We start from the raw sequence: 19,382 nt of genomic DNA, 5'->3' as shown, positions 1-19,382 counted from the left end.
ATATATCACAAAGTATTTCCCTGCTAGGAATAGTACTCGTATATTAAAGTTAGAATTAGTATTTCCTAATTACTTTTATACAATACATTCTTAATATTGTAAAATATGTTTGCAATAATATAACTTTGTTGATTTTTTATTAATCGCAATATATATGTTGGACAAGATTACAATTCTAAGTGCTATGGCCACAGAGAAAAACGTAGTTCTATATTATTGAAGTAAATCATCAATTCAGATAAGATGCTCCGGATAAGCATAGATCATTTTCATATCGCACACAAAAATAAATTCTTCCTAAAATGTTTCCTAAACATTGTTTTCGTTAATACTGAGAAAGGAAACAGATTGATGCATGCTCGCATGAATTCATACTACAATTGATCATACTACTATGAACTCATGCTAAATTTCCTACATTTACAATTATATGAAAATGAACTCAATTTGTTAAAGTTTCGCAAATCACTGTATATACATTAATAACATACATATATATTATATATTGTCAAACCTAATACAATACATACATCCGTTTGAAGCCCAGCATACTTTTAATACAGCAAAGACAATAAATTATCATATTTTCAATGTATTTCATGTGTCATCTGTCCGTCTAATGTGTCTTGCGTTATAGAAACTCGCGCATATCTATCCGTATTGTGTCGTTTATCTCAATTTTGAAGATTAATCTTACAAGACTGTGATAAAAAGTCTTTGGTTATACTTTCTTAGAGCAAGTGATTCAACATTCTGGGTTAAAAACATGCCTCTTTTAGCAAAACAAACGTGTTTGTAATCTTCCTTTCCTTTCTCTTTTTCGATCAAAAACTCAGTTTCTGGTTAACCAAGAAAAGGTTTTCAAAATAAAGTACGCTATAGTTGCAATATACAAAATCTTATCTCTCTGCTGACGCTGCAGCATGTCTAATTCGAGCGCCATCACCCTGCGGTTCAATTTACCTACTTGACGACGTAAGTGTTGAACTTCTTCACTGGGAGGTAGAGAAACGTCGAGAGCATTGTAAGCGGGCGTTTGTTCTCTGCGTAATAAAAACACATAACGTAAAAAAGAAAATATTTAACAAACTTTCTCTCTAATGTAAGTTTTGTACCTGACATGTTTCACTATCTGTGTTTCTGTATTATATGTCTTGGGTCTTGTAATCACCGGATTTACAATTTCATTGGCATTTGGTATAGGCTCGTCTTCATCTACTGCTGGGAAGTAGTGATTGTCTAAAGTCAAAACTCTTGGAGGAGTCTGTCGGTGAAAGAAAATATTTAATGACAATTAATGTTGTCATTCCACAAAATTTTTTCGATGTGTTACCTGTACTCTGACTATAGCAGGTTCGGTACGCATTACAGCATTTTCTAAAACAATTTCTGGTGGTGGCGCCTTGGTACCAAAATGCTGTCCTTCTCCTATAATAGATTTTTAGATTATTACTAAAGATTGTTATAAATAGGTAAAGCAAAATTGTAAAATATTCTTGTAATAAATGTTAAATACAATCATTTAATGTAGAATCTCACCAACAACAAGAATCCTATCTGGCACTTGCATATCGAATTTATCCATAGTAGACATTTGATTCCACGTCGATGTATTTGTAACAGCGATATCCTTATCCATATAATCCCCGTTTACACGAATGCTTTTGGGAACTTGCATCTGCTTATTAATATCAAAGTTTGGATCGTAAAAGCTGTCTATCTCTCCATTAAAATGTGTTGGACTGTGCGTTGTCGACATTATAACTGCATATAAAATAAATTTTTATTATATAAAAAGACTGTCACACAAAGACTAAAGTAATATAAAGCACAGCGAAGGTGTTTTGTCATTTTCACAAAAAAAAAAAAAACCTTTTATATCATAATGAATATTCAACAAAACGCGAATATACACTCAAATGTTACAGTTTGTATGCAATAAGCTGATAAAATGTGCAAACAATGAAATGTAGCAATGTGAGAGAATTGATGATTTTCATCATCAACATTGACATTACATGATAACCTATGCTGTCAATCCACAAAAGGATAGTGCTTGACAATTAAAAAACCAAAGATATATTCTCCTATCGATGACAATAATATAGAGACACAATCGATGAGTTGCGGAAATTGCAATGTTTCGTGTATTTCTTTTTTTTATCACTCACTCATCCATGATGAATGTTAGTTGTGTGGTTACGAGTCATTGTCAAACTTCGGATTCCGAAGTTCACTCCGATTAGAAATTTAACCACCGGCAAAAAAACAATCGCGAATTAATGCAGCTTCTTAACTCAAAATTGACTAGAGAGAAGCGTCATTATGCGAATATTCCAAAGGAAGAAAATATTTACCCTCTTGTGTTTCGCTTCTCGTTAAACATAAAATCACCGCTCCGAAATTCGTTGCGAGATCGGTTGACGGATTGAAAATTCAAGCATGAAATATGATACGATATATAGTCAGGTAATTTTCTGCCAGTTATGTCACAGATTAATAGACAGATCGCCAAAGGCCTGCCTAAAGAAGAGACCGCCATCTTCGTGCGATAGACTTTGCCCCTTACCGACACACTTTGCCCCTGGTTCGAGTCCGTGCTAAATTTCGTAGACTTGAACCAAAAGACTTTGCCCCTGGTTCGAGTCCGTGCTAAATTTCGTAGACTCGACCAAAAGACTTTGCCCCTGGTGCAAGTCCAGGCTAAATTCGTTTCACATTACCAACAGACTTAGCCCCTGGTGCGAATCCAGGCTAATTGATCATGAGACCAATTTGAGAGATTTGGCCCCCGTTGTGTGTGTGTGTGTGTGTGAGAGAGAGAGAGAGAGAGAGAGAGAGAGAGAGAGAGAGAGAGAGAGAGAGAGAGAGAGAGAATATTTTACATATGCATATATATATATAAAATTTATTAAATATAAAAAATATATATATATATTTTATAAATTAAACTTCGGCTAATACAATTAAAATATGTGATATAATAAAAGGCCAACTTAACGAGCTTATATGCTATTAATTGAAAAATTTTATTTATTAATTTACGTCATACTATACAAAAGTTACGATAAACGTTTCGACTGTACGACAGTCTTTCTCAATATCCTAATAATATGTTAAAAAATTAATTTAGTCATTTCGACATCATAAATAAATACAACAATTATAAGATTATATGACGAACGCAGTACAAATTCATGTTTGTTGGCATGAGTTAGAGCGTCAGATGCTGTTATATTATGTATATAACGACACTGTGAACAAATTAATATATCCGCTCAAATATTACCTTTAGATTTTTAATAAATAGTATTAACTTACTTTTTTGTCAACGAACATAACACTTTTTTTAAAAAATTATTTCTTTTTACTTAACATAATCACAATGTGTACTTTTTTAAAAAACAAATCGATGTCTGTATCTTACAATGTCGGCGCGCTGTATATATACCCAATTTTTAAGATGACGTAGACAATTTTTTTAGAATATCATAATAACTCCGGTTTCAGTGTTGCCAACGCCGAGAAACCAATTCTCGGGTTTTATGTAGTGGTGTATGTCTGTACACGTACATACACCACTGCATCGCTCACGCGGACGCACGTAAGAGAAACAAGAACCGATAATCACGTGTTCTCTTGTTCCTCTACCGTGCCGGTATACGCGAGATGCCACCTAAAAATGCTTTCTGGCCTTCCGTAGCAGAAAGCAGTAACGTAGCAAGACTAATAAGCACCCATTTTTGTAAATTTTATATATGCTTATGCACATATGTGGATATATTATTTATATATAAATATATATAAAAATAGTGTATATATACCCAGCTAGCCAAGAGTGATAAAATCACGTTTCGTTAAAGCTTTTCGGCAAAGTTTGCTTTAATTTTAACAACAATTTTCTGGCAAACATTTGCCTTGCTTCGTCTTGTCTAAATATTTCGAACAAATTAACGGCAAAACTTTTCGTTATATGATGCTGCAATTAACAGAGAAAAGTTTGTTCGTAAATTTTACTTATAGAAGAGAGCAAATGATGGTATCATGGTGAAATACAAACTTTACGTCAATAATAGCAAATCTTGTGATACACGATATAAAGCAAATTTGTGACAAAAACAGAGCAAATCTTGCCATGCACGGTATAACAAACAATTTACGAAAAAAATAGAGCAAAGTTAACTCTGATACGATAAGACGCAATATTCATGCAAATAACAGAGCAAACCTTGCTGTGCATGGCGTGATAGCAAATTTGTGGCAAAAATAGAGCAAAGATTTGTTCTGGCATGATGAGACGCAAAATTTACACAAATAACAGAGCAAACCTTGCCGTGCATGGCGTAGTCATGTGTCACATACGTTTGCGCGCTTTTAATGCGCGCTACTACGTTTGCGCGAATTTTTGTCCTGTAACCTCCAGCACTGTTCCCGCGTTCTTCTAAATTCAACCACCGTGAGTGCTACCATACGTGCCGCAAGATTATCACAGAGGTTATAATTCTAGAAGCTTCCCACATTTTTGAGACGAGCTTCCAAGTTCTTAGTGCCGCAAGGTATCGCAGAGGATTAGAAGATTTTTCAGGCAAGTATGAAATCAGTTAAATATTCTGTTTCGCGTAAATCTTTCCACCGGTTGTCTGCGAGACAACGAAGGCGAATTACTTTGGAAATTAAAAATACTTTACATTCAAATGTTTCACAAGATCCTGTTACGCACAAACAGTTGGATAATGCTGCTTCCTTTAACGTTGCTGATTCTTTTCGGACAGACAATAAAGTTTCTTTTACGGACAATATAGTATTAGATATATTCGTACTATTGTATATATTGTATATTTCAGGTGTTGCTGTTATTATTAGTTAAGAACTCCCAAGACGAAATTAATGGTGTTCAACTTGGCTCAGCGTCCAATAACATCGTCAAGAAATAAAAATCGTTTCCGTTATTTAATAATTAGATATATCACCGTTAAGGCCTGAAAAACTCAATCAATCAGATGTCGCAGATGAACTGACAGAACATCTTTTTTTTCGCTATTAGACAATAATGCGTTACTTCACGCGTATTTAGGCGGCGGGAAAATTGATACTATTTATTGCAGAATTATAATGGCTTTAATATAATTAACATATATAGTTAATTTAAAATCTTGATACTACAGTCATTTGTCATGTTTAAATTTTTAATCTCTTTTCAAATATAATAATTATAGACAAATATATATCTACAGACAGTATATTTATATTTATATAGATAATATATTTATATTTGTCTATAATTATTATATTTGAAAAGAGATTAAAAATCTAAACATGTTACGAATAATTCTAAGGCTCAAGATTTTAAATTAACTATGTTGATTATATTAAGGTGCGTACAGACTTGCAACAGAACATCGTAACGTAACGCCGTTGCGTGACATCGACGCAATGTATGGACAGTACCTCGCACCAAACATTTAAGCGTTACGGGATATTGTCCATGCATTTCGTCGGTGTTACGCGACGGTTTTACGTTACGATGTTCTCTTGTAAGTCTGTACGCACCTTTAAGGTCATTATATAATTCTGCAATAGATGGTGTCAATCTTCCCGCCGTCTAAATACGCGTGAAGCAAAGCACAATTGTCTAAGGCCGATATTACATTCATACTACAAAATGATGGTGGTCGGACGTAACGATTGAATATTAGATAGAAACTTTAGAAATTCTCTATTTGTTAACCAATTGCTACGTTCGACAAACTCGTCGTACGATATATGTAATATCATTATAATAGCGAAAGAAAAGGTAGCTTCGGTCAGTTCCTTTCGTGACGCCGATTGATCGAGTTTTTCAGGATTGAGCAGTGATATATATACTAATTAAATAGCGGTCTATATATACATATAAAACGCTTATGTCTTTATATATATGATTATAAATTATAGATATCCGATTTTTTAAAAATAAAAATTTGAAGATAAATATATGGAAATAAATATAAAACATTTTTGATAATAGAAACTTTAAAAAAATTGCTTAAGTATTATCCCTCTATTTAGAGAGATTAATATATAGTATTAATTAAATTTGATATAATCAAATATATAAGCAAATTTGTAGCAAGAACAGAGCAAAGGTTTTAACAGTGCGGATTGTAATTAATAATAAAATAATGAGCTCATTAGAAGGACTTTAATAGCATTAATTAAATTTTATATAAATAAATAAATATAAAAATAATTAAAATTCTATATATTTTTTATTAATATTAATAATAATAATAAAATATAAAGAAAATTTAATTATTTTTATCTATTTATATAAAACTTAATATACTATTAATTAAAATCTTTTTAATGAGCTCATTAATTCATTAAATTATTATATTAATTACAATCCGCACTGTTACGACAACCTTTGCTTTGTTCTTGCTATAATTTGCTATTAAAGTCATGCACAGCAAGGTTTGCTTTGTTATTTGCGTGAATTTTGCGTCTCATTGTGTCAGAGCAAACTTTGCCCTGTTCTTGCCACAAATTTGCTATCACATCGTGCACGGCAAGGTTTGCTTTGTTATTTGCGTAAATTTTGCGTCTTATAGTGCCAGATCAAACCTTGCCCTATTCTTGCCACAAATTTGCTATCATGACGCGCACGGCAAAGCTTGCTCTGTTATTTACGTGAATTTTGCGTCACGCTGTTGTGACAAACCTTGCCAGCAAAAGCTCAGCTTAATGCGGACACACCTTGTTGCAATTTTGCTACAAAGGCCTGCTCGAGTTTGCCGCAATCTTTGTGCAAAGTTTGTATCATTTTGCTAGCTGGGTATATATATATATATATATATATATATAATATACTAATTTACTCTCAATTATATATGCTACTGTTATAATTTATCATTAGACAATTATAAAACAGAGGTTATAGATTTGGTCTGACTACACTGGCCTCAAATTAAAGTTGTATATATATTTATTTTAACGTTTCGACCATACGGGATGTGGTGAGAGAGTTACAGCATTTCGTCTTTAAGATGTAAGCGCAAATTATGATTCGGAGAGATTTAACTTGTCAAATAATAAAATATAAAATAAATTATAAAATATATATACATATATAATTTGTAGTGCTATATATATATATATATATATATATATATATATATATATATGTGTGTTTTATAATTGTCTAATGATAAATAATAACAGTAGCATATAATTGAAAGTAAATTAGTCTACAATCAATTAAAATTAATATCAATCAAAATTAATATTTGTCGCTAGTGGTGAAAATAAGCTTAATAAACGACTTGACTACGACGTAACTAGCAATTTTATTTGATTATTTCACAATATGTGAAATATTGTGAAATAATCAAATAAAATTGCTAGTTACGTCGTAGTCAAGTCGTTTAAGCTTACAATTAGTCTACAATGTTAGACACGGGTACTTGTTAGATTTGATAATTTATTGCTTATATTTTTTCGAGAGACAAGAATAAGAGAACGAATATAAATTATTATTAGCTTGTATAGCAATCATAGATTGACGAATATGCGTTGGTTATTCTTGATTTCTTTTCTATTATTGATGTTATTGTATAATTTGCTCCATAAATACTTATAACATAAAAGAACTTATGTCGAGTAATATTGATCAATGCAGTAAATTATTAGAGTTCAAATATATCAATATCAATTTTTTAATAATATATTGGAATACAGAGAAATGATAAAAAAATATATTTCGGCAATAAAAATTTTATAAATATATTGAAAATATTTTTACTACACGCGCGCGTGCGCACACACACACACCCACATACACACTATATAAATGCAAAATAATACTGTAGATAACTATAAATATATAGAAAATTAATTAATTATAATATATAAAATTGATGTAACTCGTGAATAATACAAATATTTAAATTTCAAAAATATTTTTAGGATTACTCGATCAGCGGCTTAATGGGACATTGTTATTTTGAAAAGTGCGATTTTGTAGAAGCTATTCGCTGCTACGAATTTTCTAACGCGATGTATAATCGACCGGACGATTTGCATCTCGTACAAACGAGGTAAAAATGTTTGTCTCGTTGCATTACGTAAGATGATTGAAAGAGAAGACGAGTTATTAATGACAGCATTACACAATGTCGATAGAATGGGACTGTATTACAAAGATATTGGCAATTACGAGCGCGCGTTAAAAGTTTTCCTCAACGCATGCCAGACTTCACCGACGGCAGAAACGTGGCTAGGTGCGGGAATCGCTTTTTACGAGGTAAATTCAATAATAAAAATAAAATCCAATAATAATAATGCAAATAATATGAAATTAAGATAAGGCCCGTGTATAAATTAAAATCAAACAATCCAACAATAAGCCAACTTGCGGGCCAAAAGATTAAGAAGTTACAAGATTCTTTATTAAAGATATAAAATAAAAAATAATATAAAATATAATAGAATTAATCCAATTAAATAAACAAGTAAACGTTTCGATAGTATAACTATCTTCTTCAATACAATGGTAACAGGAAATTTTAATTTCCTGTATCTCATCAACTTATCATCACGTTCTATAACGGTTTCGTTATCACAAGGACAATTTTTACAATGAAGGAAACAACTGCGGAATTCTCATGACTTGTTACATATTACATTTTTAACACACTGACGATTCCCGGATCACAATATTTAGACGTTTGAAAAATGTGAATCTAAAGAAATCTGATTTTATGCGTTTACCATCGAAAAAAATTAGAATTATTAGCGCCTTATTTTAATGGGATTTGTAGCGTAACCATAACGATAGTCGTATCATGTTGTGGTATATGTGTTGTTATTTTAAAAATCTGTAATTAGTTAATTTCGTACAGTTAGATATAGATTCTTTCTTTCTAATAAGTTTGAGGATGTAAAGAATTTTTAATGTAAGAATATTTCTTAAATTTATTGTTATTTATTTATTAAAGAAGATAGTTGTACTGTCGAAACGTTTACTTGTTTATTTAATTGGATTAATTCTATTATATTTAGTATTATTTTTTATTTTATGTCTTTAATAAAAAATCTTGTAACTTCTTAATCTTTCGGCTCACAAGTTGGCCTATTATTGGATTGTTTGATTTTAATAAAATTCAAGCTTCTGAAAAATAAAATTGCTAATTAAAAAAAATTATATTACAAAGTAAATCGCATATGAATGTTTTAAAAATTATTTTTATACATGTCCCTAACAGCACACATGTCCGAAAGACATTTAGAGGATATCCAGAAGATATAAAAAATATCCTTGAAAAAACATAATGAAAAAATAATATCTATAAAAATAATTAGTTGCAGCGATTTACGGAAGCGGAGGCAGCTTTATCAGAAGCGAATCAAATCGACAATCGTAACGTGACTGTTTGGAAGTACTTATGTCTGTTAAATATGTCTTTGCAACGTCACGATGAATTCGTTCAGTGCCGGACACAGATCGCTCAGGTGAAATGTTATTAACAAGAAGCGTTGATTGAGGTTTTTGCTGTTTTTCAGTGATATGTTGTCGTTGTCTCGTAGGACGATACGACTTTCTCTTTAGAAAAACGGTCCCTCAAACCGCGAGATGGAAAACTGGTCATGCTCTATAAATGCAGCCACGTAATTACATATAAGCTTCTCCTCTCCTTAATTCGGAGATTCAGTCAGCTATTCTACGACGATCACGATGAGATTATTGGTGAGTCAGACCGCGGACTATATGCAAATACAGCATGTTTTGCAACTAATGATACAACGGGAAGATAATAATTTTATAGAAGATACGAAAATTCTATAAAATAACATATACACACATAAGTCAAAAATGTAAAATGAAATTTTTTATATAAGGCTACTTATTTACGCGAAAATTATATAATAACATATTGACGACTTTTTAAACTTGAACAATTTTTCGTTACATTTTCGAATTCATCACTCATTTCGCGATAGTGATTGTTAATATATAGACATAAAAACCAACATTTTCTCACCCCTATTTACTAAAATAATAATTAAAATTATTAAAAAATGTACATAAAAGTATCTAAAAAAATTAATTTTTTTAATAGAGTAAATACACAATTTTTTATACAAATTTTTTAAATAGTCACGAAATAAAAAAATGTATATAATCGTTAGAGATCATTTAAATTAAAAAGAATTTTCCAATTTTCAAAATTTAAAGTCGATTTTTCTGAAAAATAAAGTCTCGTTTAAAAAAAATTTTATTCTATATTTTCAATTTATTTTTGTTTCATGTAGCATCATTATCTTTTCTGTATCATTAATTATGAAAGACATCTGCATTTTTAAATCTTTTATCTTTAGCTGCAATTTCGCAATAATATTCATAATGCGGAATAGAATATTGAGTCACATATCAAATGATTAATACTTTTTGTGTGTAGTGTACGCTATTTATACTCAGTCTGCTTCAAATAGTGATGTTTACTGCGATGATAAATTGCGATGAATCAAGAAGCGTTATACGTCACAAAATTGGAAAAAAAGGTAATATCGCAGACTGTGCGGCAATAATATTATAAAACACGAAAGCGCTTGCGTTGATAAAATAGTGCAAAATAATAAAAAGAAAAAGATGCAATTTCTTTCGATATTAATAATATATTTTAATAATAATATATTTAATAATATATTTTAATAATAATATATTTAATAATATATTTTAATATAATATTAAAATAACATTAAAATTAATAAGCAAGATGATAGGAAAGATTATAATTTCTCAATAAAATATATAATTGCTCTCCGCTTACAGATGATGTTGAACGGGTCAAAATAAAAGTTTTCCGTGGCCCTATGCAAGAAAAAAATGGTGATGTTTTCGCTCCCTGGGGATACTGGATCCAACAGCCCGGCAGATAATTTGAATTGTGAATTGTTCTTATTTTTTCATGTAACAGCGACAAAATATTTCTTTTTTCTTTTATTCTACGTATTTTATAAATGATATATATGCGCACATCAAAAAATTAATTTTGCAAGAAACTTTATTTCCCATACGAATTATATTAAAGACGTTTATAAAAAAAAAAAGATTTTCAATAATTATGTTACAATAGTTAGCTTCTACGATAAATAATTATATACTATGATTAATATTACTTAAATATTACGATTAATATCTTTGGAGCAAACTTCGGAACAAAAATATTAGATAGGAACGTGGAAATAAATATGTAAAGGTAATAAAAGGATACGAGAAGAGAAAAGAGATATGTACGATTTTACGGCATTTTTATTATATGATCTCACCAATGCTTATTATATGTTTGCAATGCCATTAGTATGTTGTAAAACATGAATAGTTTTTACTTTTTATAATTCGGATTATTCGGATTCATTTGATTGGCATGGTTATCCAAATCCGTTTTAGTTCCCGCGCCTTGGTAACCTGCAGTATGCCCAGGGCCAGTTCGAGGATTATTCGGATTGCATTGGTTAGTACGATTAGCTTGATCTTTCGAATCCATCTAGAAAATACAAAAAAATAGAGTTTTATTAAATTAGATACATACATTTTTTCACACACATTATAGATTCCGGTCGAGAAATATCAAAGAAAAAAGATCGAAGAAAAGAGAATCGAGCAATCAAGCATGGTTAATAAAAAAAAATCATCACATAAAAAAATGTATAAAAATTTTATATATTGTTTTATTTTAAATATAGACTTTTTTATTATATTACTTGAAATATACACTATTTTATCATACTCAATATGTCTATCCCGTATATATTTCTCTACAGATCTTTCAATTGCAAATATTAAGTAGGATATATTAATAAATGGTAGAAATTTAATCGACCAACTCTGGCAAATGAAGAAAATGCTCTCCATATGTACATATAATTTAATATGAAATTAATATATTGAGAAATACATTATACTTTTTATATTAAAATATATTTATCTTTCTCTCTCTCTCTTTGTTAGTTATAATTAATTTAATAATTTATTTTAACAATATTGTGTGGTGCGGTATATTAATATTCTAAAAGATGTAAAAAAACTGTGAAATCTCCAAATGATAATTAAAAAATGGTAGTAATTTAATCGACCAACTCGGGCAAATTAAGTGATCTTTATTCAATATTCAATATTCAATGTGAATATTGAATAAAGATCACTTAATTTGCCCAAGTTGGTCGATTAAATTACTACCATTTTTTAATTATCATCTGGTGACTTCACAGTTTTTTTACATCTTTTAGGATATTAATATACCGCACCACACAATTGTTAAAATAAATCATTAAATTAATTATAACTAACAAAGAGAGAGAGAGAGAGAGAGAGAGAGAGAGAGAGAGGAGAGAGAGAGAGAGAGAGAGAGAAAGATAAATATATTTTAATATAAAAAGTATAATGTATTTCTCAATATATTAAATTTCATATTAAATTAGCCATTATATGTACATGGAGAGCATTTTCTTTTAGAATTTATCCTGAAAATCATGGTGATCATGGGACAATATATTGGAAGAATTTTATAAGAATTTCTCTGATTAAAATATATTTACCACAATAAAAAATATTAATACGTAGTAAATTTAATCAAATATATTTTATTTCTTATTGTAATAGATCTTAATATTTCTATTGTGATAAATATTAATCAAAGAAATTTCTTATTGTGGGGGTTTTCAGAACATGAATAATTAAAAATAAAATATTATAAAGAGTTCGTCAGGATGTATTTGATTATATGGATACAGTTTATATAAGCACTTACTATACTCGATATTAACCCGAGGCAGGTAGGTCAACTCAAAAATAATAATACACGTGTGTCTCGGTCGATGTTTCTAATACGACTCTCTCGCTTGATATACATGCTGTCGCGAAACGGAATCATTCGATGATCATGCACAAAGTGATCTCACGCATCACGGTTAGGACACGTGTTCACAATAATACGAAACATTATAAACGCCTACATTATAAAATTCTTCGAATACATATTGTCCCATGATTACCATGTTTCAGGGTAAATTCTAAGAAACAATTCTATATGTGTACCCATACAGCACAGATTATTGCAATTATATTGCAGCAACGTTGCAATGTTGCAAGTTGCAATGCAACATTATAAAGACATTGCAGAGATATAGGTGTACAAAATTCCAGCACACTTGTAGCAACATGACATTAATATTTACATTTGTATACCTGTATATGCAACATTAGTTTATGGTTGCAATAACAATGCATTATTGCAAACTCATAACATTGCAATATTGTTGTAATATTTTGTTGCAATCTTCCAAAAAGCGGACATTTTAACATTGCTGCAATTCAACACCAATGATGTAGCAACATTTTGCAGTAAATTTGCAATATTGCAATATTGCGATGAAAGATTGTTGTAATGTTTTTGCAATCTATCGGTGCTGTATGGGTACTACTAGCTATTGCACTATAATATTTCACTTATCAATTTTCAAAATCACGTATTATATTATTTTGATTATATATTCTTTGCAGACTTTTATTTAAGTATTAAATAATTCTTTTTAGCAAACATTTAATAAAATATTACAATGTTAAATATTAAAAATTTAATAAAATATTATTATCATCTCTACATATTATCTTCACATATTTTACATATTATAATATATTGCTCTATTTCTACTTACTTTTTTTTTTATATTTTAAACTCGTAAGTATAGAATCATTAATTTTTAAATAGAAATTTAGAAATAATTTATGTAGACACTAAAAATCAATGAAGCAAATGTGCATGACTTACCTTTGATTTCGCAGTTGGAAGAAAACTTGTTATGAAGCAAATAATCGACGGTCAAAGCCACGTTCTATGTGCAACAGAGCAGCGAGTTTAAGACGCAACTTGTGATCGCCGCAATATTTATACCCTCTTCAATACAGAGATATGCATTGTGGGGGGAATTCCCTAACAAATTTTAATCGAAAAAAGAGGAGGGATTTCCCCTTTTAAGGGTCGGCAGGCGACATGGTGGAGACGCCTATCGGCCGGCCGGGAATTAGAGATTCTTATATTCCAGATATTAGCGAAACTACTGAATGAATCTTATTAAATTTATGATATTCTTAATCAGTAAGCTCAAATGCAGTCAGCCAAAGAGTTATTTATTGAAAAAAAGATGAAAATAAAATTTATAATATAACTTGGGGGAATGCGCAGCTAGTAACGGGTAAGATTGGGTTAGCCAGGAGTCCGTATTTTATTTATTATAAATTTTTCAGAGCAAAAATGCATAATCCGACTCTTTGGCGGACTACTTTATTATATCAAGAATATATTAAAAAAAAAAAACCAAAGTTATGTCACTTATTTTATGAAATATCTGGACGATAAGATTCTCACTAGATTCATAAGGAGCAGGGGAAATTTCCGTGGTAACATACATAAATCTATATAATAAATAAAATGTGTAATAAATTATCGAATGATTTATTTAAATATTTGCATATAATCTATGTAAATAAAATATGTACAAATAAAATAATATTTATGCAAATATTATTTTATTTGTGTACATATTTTATTTATATACCCAAACAACACCAAGTCCAAAATTGGCGCGTAAGATATCTTTATAAGATGTCTTTTTGATATCATATCATAAGATAGCTGTCTTAAAGATTTCTTAATCCCATACAGCACAGATTATTGCAAATATATTGCAGCAACGTTGCAATGTTGCAAGTTGCAATGCAACATTATAAAGACATTGCAGAGATATAAGTGCACAAAATTCCAGCACACTTGTAGCAACATGACATTAATATTTCGGAAATATTGCATGTAATCCAAATTCTATAATTTATATATTGTTTTATTTATATATATGAATTAACTACAATGTATTTTCATTAATGATTTATTTACATTTATATACCTGTATATGCAACATTAGTTTATGGTTGCAATAACAATACATTATTGCAAACTCATAACATATTGCAATATTGTTGTAATATTTTGTTGCAATCTTCCAAAAAGCGGACATTTTAACATTGCTGCAATTCAACAGCAATGATGTAGCGACATTTTGAGTGAATTTGCAATATTGCAATATTGCGGTGAAAGATTGTTGTAATGTTTTTGCAATCTTTCGGTGCTGTATGGGATGCTATCTTATGCGTCAATTTTAGACTTGGTGCTGTCTGGGTAGAACCTTTAAAAAAAGGTAAAAAAAGGCGACCAGTTAAGGGCACACCATTAACAAAAATTATCCATTGCAAACCCATGTACAATAGAATTGTATGAAAAATTATCGATTATAAACCAATGTACAATCGTAACAAAAGTAATGAAATAAAAAAAAAATTGCGCCAAGTGAAAGTAGAAACTTGTACCAGTGGAAAATTAAAGTTACAGACATATATAGAGTCGTATAATGAATCAATAAAAATTTAAATTTGCAAATGTAGAATTGTACCATAAAAAAACTTATCTTTTAAAAAAAAAGATAAACAAGATGCCAAGTCCATGCGCCATGTGAAAAAGTGTTAAACAAAAAAGTATTTTTAAGTAAAAAAATTTATCAATAGACAAAAATTTATGTTCTAAAATTAATATCTCTACAAAAAGTAATGTCCAATTATTGCGCGAATAAATAAACATTTTTATAAAAAATTAAAATTTAAAAACTTATGCAAATTTAAAATTAATATAAAATAAAAAGAAATAAAAAAATTTTAGTTAAAAAAACTGGGCGCGCTGCAATGAGTTTAAAAGTAACAATTTAATTTTAATATCATTAGAATATTATTTAGCAGCGCGCCCAGTTTTTTTAACTAAAATTTTTTTATTTCTTTTTATTTTATATTAATTTTACTATTTGCATAAGTTTTTAAATTTTAATTTTTTATAAAAATGTTTATTTATTCGCGCAATAATTGGACATTACTTTTTGTAGAGATATTAATTTTAGAACATAAATTTTTGTCAATTGATAAATTTTTTTACTTAAAAATACTTTTTTGTTTAACACTTTTTCACATGGCGCATGGACTTGGCATCTTGTTTATCTTTTTTTTAAAAGATAAGTTTTTTTATGGTACAATTCTACATTTGCAAATTTAAATTTTTATTGATTCATTATACGACTCTATATATGTCTGTAACTTTAATTTTCCACTGGTACAAGTTTCTACTTTCACTTGGCGCAATTTTTTTTTTATTTCATTACTTTTGTTACGATTGTACATTGGTTTATAATCGATAATTTTTCATACAATTCTATTGTACATGGGTTTGCAATGGATAATTTTTGTTAATGGTGTGCCCTTAACTGGTCGCCTTTTTTTACCTTTTTTTAAAGGTGAGTTTTTAGAGATTATATCATTCATTTTTGTATATGATAAGCATCTTTAAATAAATAAGCAAATTCAATTTTTCTGGCATTTTCTTATTTTAGGTACATATATATCCAATAATTAATATACAAAATTAAATATTATTCATCACACAGTTTGTATCAAAATAATATATTTTTAAAAATTTATTTTAAATTTATTTAATCATTTTTATCATTGTGATTGTAGTGGCAAGGATTTTATTGCTCAGTGTCATTGCAAGCATCTGGCCTGTATATACCATAATATATTGTGTAATACATTGGCTAAGTATGACAATATGGATTTTGATAGATTCCCATGGAATATTGGAATTTTGTCGGACTTGCAGTCATCCACCACATATGCAGCCTACAATTAAAGAACGCATTTATTCCATATTATTTGCTTCCGTTATTGGCATAGTGCACATTTTTATATATCTCAATGCTTCCGTTATTGGCATAGTGCACATTTTTATATATCTCAATGCTGTAGATAGCAAAACATTTTGAAAACATCTATCTTTCTATGTTATCTGCTTTTTTGAAAATATTGCAGCAAATTTATTATGGCAATATGCTTGTCCTCCTGCAGTTAAAGAGGCTTAGTACTTTAATATAATCTTTATTATTTGTATCATTTCCTTTTTCTTGGGAATTACAGCAATGCTTTTGTACTATATTGTCTTGCATCCCTCAAAAAGACAACATACTTCAAACGCACCAGTTCAAGCAATGTAACTTTGATATTTACTTTAAAAAATGAGAGATAAATTATACAATATGCAATTAACCTTATCTTATGACTTTTATAAATCTTATGATAAAATCTAACTCTCTCTTAATCTTTATTATGAAAAGAATCTCGGTATTATATGAAATAATTTCATTGTATAGTTTAACTTTCAAAAATTTTGCAAAATAAAATAACTCACATTGTATTTCTACCATATATATAAAAAAAGATAGGTAAATATAAATAAATAAATATATATTTATATTTATATATATATATATATAACATGTTGGATTTTTATTATATATATATAATTTCAAAAAATCTTTTTTATATGCTATTGAATTTTAATACATACAATTTTGATTATATGTATTTTAATTGATTATATTTATAAGTATTTTTATATTATCTTAAAAAGACTGCATAGAATTATTTGTGCGACACTCTTATATGTATGTATAATTAATAGGGACCAACTACACATTTTTTTTCCACTGAATAAAAACAATCTCAATATTAAAATTAAATTATAAAAAAGATACTGTGATATTTTATTGATGAGAAATGTACATTTATAATTGTATTAAATACAAAAATAAACATGCCATGAATTACTATATATACATATTTTCATAATTATCAAACTTAAAAATATAATATTGTTACCAAAGAAGAAAGCACTATTTAAAAACTCTAAAAGTTCATAATTTGTTAAATTAGTAATTAAATACTGCATTTTGTATAATTTTTAAGCTTTATTCTTTTATTTTTCTTTATTTAATTGAATAGATATTAACATCCACAATGTAGCATACAGATTAAATTAACAACCAAAGAAATAAATCTTAACTTTGAAATATATTTTTGTTTCTTTTAAATATCAATCAACTGGATTTTGTACTACTATTAATATGAATTCTTTATCTGGTGCCATCATAATTTTATGTTTTTTGCTACGTATGCGCAAGAAAGTTAAATCATTTGTTGGATTCAAGTCACGTACGACAGAACGAGCTTTATCTGACAATTGACTTATCAAACCAGCGTATTGAACTGTTGTCGTATTATCTAATGTTGACTTTATAGGAATACCTAAAACAGATATAATTTTATAAATTTTTGTTTACAACTACAAGTAAATCATGTCAATGATCTCATGTAATACCTTCTGCATTCACCACTATTGTTCCAACTACCCTTTTATGAGACTGAATTTGTTTCATAGTTTCTTCAACCTCTTATAAATTATTTCATCGAAATTTATTAATAAAATTTTTATTTTAAATATTCCAATAACGGAAGCAAATCATATGGAATAAATGCGTTCTTTAATTGTAGGCTGCATATGTGGTGGATGACTGTAAGTCCGACAAAATTCCAATATTCCATGGGAATCTATCAAAATCTATATTGTCATACTTAGCCAATGTATTACGCAATATATTATGGTATATACAGGCCAGATGCTTGCAATGACACTGAGCAATAAGATCCTTGCCACTACAATCACAATGATAAAAATGATTAAATAAATTTTAAAAAATATATTATTTTGATACAAAGTGTGTAATGAATAATATTTAATTTTGTATATTAATTATTGGATATATATGTACCTGCAATAAGAAAATGCCAGAAAAATTGTAAAATAGTTCCTATAGCACTGATATTAGATTTATCTTGTTAAGCTAATCGAATGCTGCGATGATAACTAGCCATTGCCCAACCCATGCTCACAAGTGAGCTGATAATGCTACCTGCTTGATGTACAACTGAAAAAAATATAGAAGCTAATTAAGAAAATTATTAAAAATATATGCATACTCATACATAGGCATTTATATAATTGAAATATTATTGAAATAATAGCAAAATATCTGATTTTGTATCACAGACTGTAAACTTGCACATAAATTATTATGACAATAAATTTGCAAATAATAACATTAAAATTGAATGTAAAAATTGAAATTGAAAATTGAAAATATCTAACCCCGCACGCTGTCAATATAGCGGAGGGCAACTATCGCCGTCTGTTGTAAAACGTGCGAGATGGACATTTCCAATACATGCATCTATTCATGTGTTGTGTACGTGTGATATATGTGTGCGCATGTGTTGTATACGTGTGAATACGCGTAGCACGATACTACTAAGTTTGCGTGGTCGATGATGATAATAATAATAATGATGATGACGGGGACGTTTCTTAAAAGAAATTTTTCATATTTCGACTTTGCAATTATATATCTCTGCTTAC

General features: G+C 29.0%; 3 protein-coding genes and 1 long non-coding RNA gene across 8 annotated transcripts; 1 reads left to right on the top strand and 3 right to left on the bottom strand.

Annotated features, from left to right (window-relative positions):
* Positions 1-120: 120 nt before the first annotated feature.
* Tango11 (transport and golgi organization 11) lies at positions 121-3,612 on the bottom strand. 4 transcript variants are annotated; one of them, XM_085481797.1, is made up of 5 exons: positions 3,322-3,612; positions 1,540-1,764; positions 1,334-1,428; positions 1,116-1,264; positions 121-1,043 (listed from the first exon to the last, which is right to left on the bottom strand). In XM_085481797.1, the coding sequence occupies exons 2-5, from the start codon at positions 1,757-1,759 to the stop codon at positions 833-835; spliced, it is 675 nt and encodes a 224-aa protein (XP_085337923.1). In that variant the 5' UTR covers positions 1,760-1,764; positions 3,322-3,612; the 3' UTR covers positions 121-832. The 4 variants fall into 4 exon arrangements, with proteins under 4 accessions (XP_085337923.1, XP_085337922.1, XP_029161227.1 ...); XM_085481796.1 differs by lacking the exon at positions 3,322-3,612 and adding an exon at positions 2,358-2,754; XM_029305394.2 differs by lacking the exon at positions 3,322-3,612 and adding an exon at positions 2,172-2,350.
* A 731-nt stretch (positions 3,613-4,343) lies between these two features.
* Positions 4,344-11,521, top strand: LOC114930912 (cilia- and flagella-associated protein 70-like). Its single transcript, XM_029302770.2, has 7 exons — positions 4,344-4,585; positions 7,945-8,075; positions 8,161-8,281; positions 9,340-9,489; positions 9,565-9,724; positions 10,437-10,539; positions 10,811-11,521. Exons 2-6 carry the CDS (start codon positions 7,966-7,968, stop codon positions 10,499-10,501), a joined length of 606 nt encoding a protein of 201 aa, XP_029158603.2. The 5' UTR covers positions 4,344-4,585; positions 7,945-7,965; the 3' UTR covers positions 10,502-10,539; positions 10,811-11,521.
* Positions 11,522-13,808: 2,287 nt separating this feature from the next.
* Positions 13,809-19,245, bottom strand: LOC114929444 (uncharacterized). Of its 2 annotated transcripts, none has more exons than XR_014924532.1 (3): positions 19,116-19,245; positions 18,860-18,894; positions 13,809-13,970 (listed from the first exon to the last, which is right to left on the bottom strand). It is a non-coding gene; the product is annotated as an uncharacterized LOC114929444 (long non-coding RNA). The 2 variants fall into 2 exon arrangements; XR_014924531.1 differs by having other exon boundaries at positions 18,880-18,894.
* Positions 17,858-18,872, bottom strand: LOC146723525 (dynein light chain roadblock-type 2-like). Its single transcript, XM_085481799.1, has 3 exons — positions 18,739-18,872; positions 18,288-18,622; positions 17,858-18,214 (listed from the first exon to the last, which is right to left on the bottom strand). Exons 2-3 carry the CDS (start codon positions 18,343-18,345, stop codon positions 18,003-18,005), a joined length of 270 nt encoding a protein of 89 aa, XP_085337925.1. The 5' UTR covers positions 18,346-18,622; positions 18,739-18,872; the 3' UTR covers positions 17,858-18,002.
* Positions 19,246-19,382: the final 137 nt, after the last annotated feature.

The sequence above is a fragment of the Nylanderia fulva genome, unplaced genomic scaffold (genome assembly GCF_048542155.1).
Source record: "Nylanderia fulva isolate GAGA-0341 unplaced genomic scaffold, ASM4854215v1 Scaffold19, whole genome shotgun sequence".
NCBI lineage: Eukaryota > Metazoa > Arthropoda > Insecta > Hymenoptera > Formicidae > Nylanderia > Nylanderia fulva.
This window is presented reverse-complemented; position numbering and strand designations above follow the sequence as displayed.

Bases quoted from the DNA above. Each gene is read 5' to 3' on its own strand.
- Tango11 (XM_029305394.2), bottom strand. The intron at 1,265-1,333 runs GTAACACATCGA...TTTCACCGACAG, and splicing joins CTGCTATAGTCAGAGTACAG to ACTCCTCCAAGAGTTTTGAC. The intron at 1,044-1,115 runs GTACAAAACTTA...TTTATTACGCAG, and splicing joins CAGATAGTGAAACATGTCAG to AGAACAAACGCCCGCTTACA.
- LOC114930912 (XM_029302770.2), top strand. From the start codon at position 7,966: ATGGGACATTGTTATTTTGAAAAGTGCGATTTTGTAGAAGCTATTCGC. The intron at 8,076-8,160 runs GTAAAAATGTTT...CAATGTCGATAG, and splicing joins TTGCATCTCGTACAAACGAG to AATGGGACTGTATTACAAAG. The intron at 9,725-10,436 runs GTGAGTCAGACC...TTTTGTGTGTAG, and splicing joins CGATCACGATGAGATTATTG to TGTACGCTATTTATACTCAG.
- LOC146723525 (XM_085481799.1), bottom strand. From the start codon at position 18,345: ATGAAACAAATTCAGTCTCATAAAAGGGTAGTTGGAACAATAGTGGTG. The intron at 18,215-18,287 runs GTATTACATGAG...TATCTGTTTTAG, and splicing joins AATAGTGGTGAATGCAGAAG to GTATTCCTATAAAGTCAACA.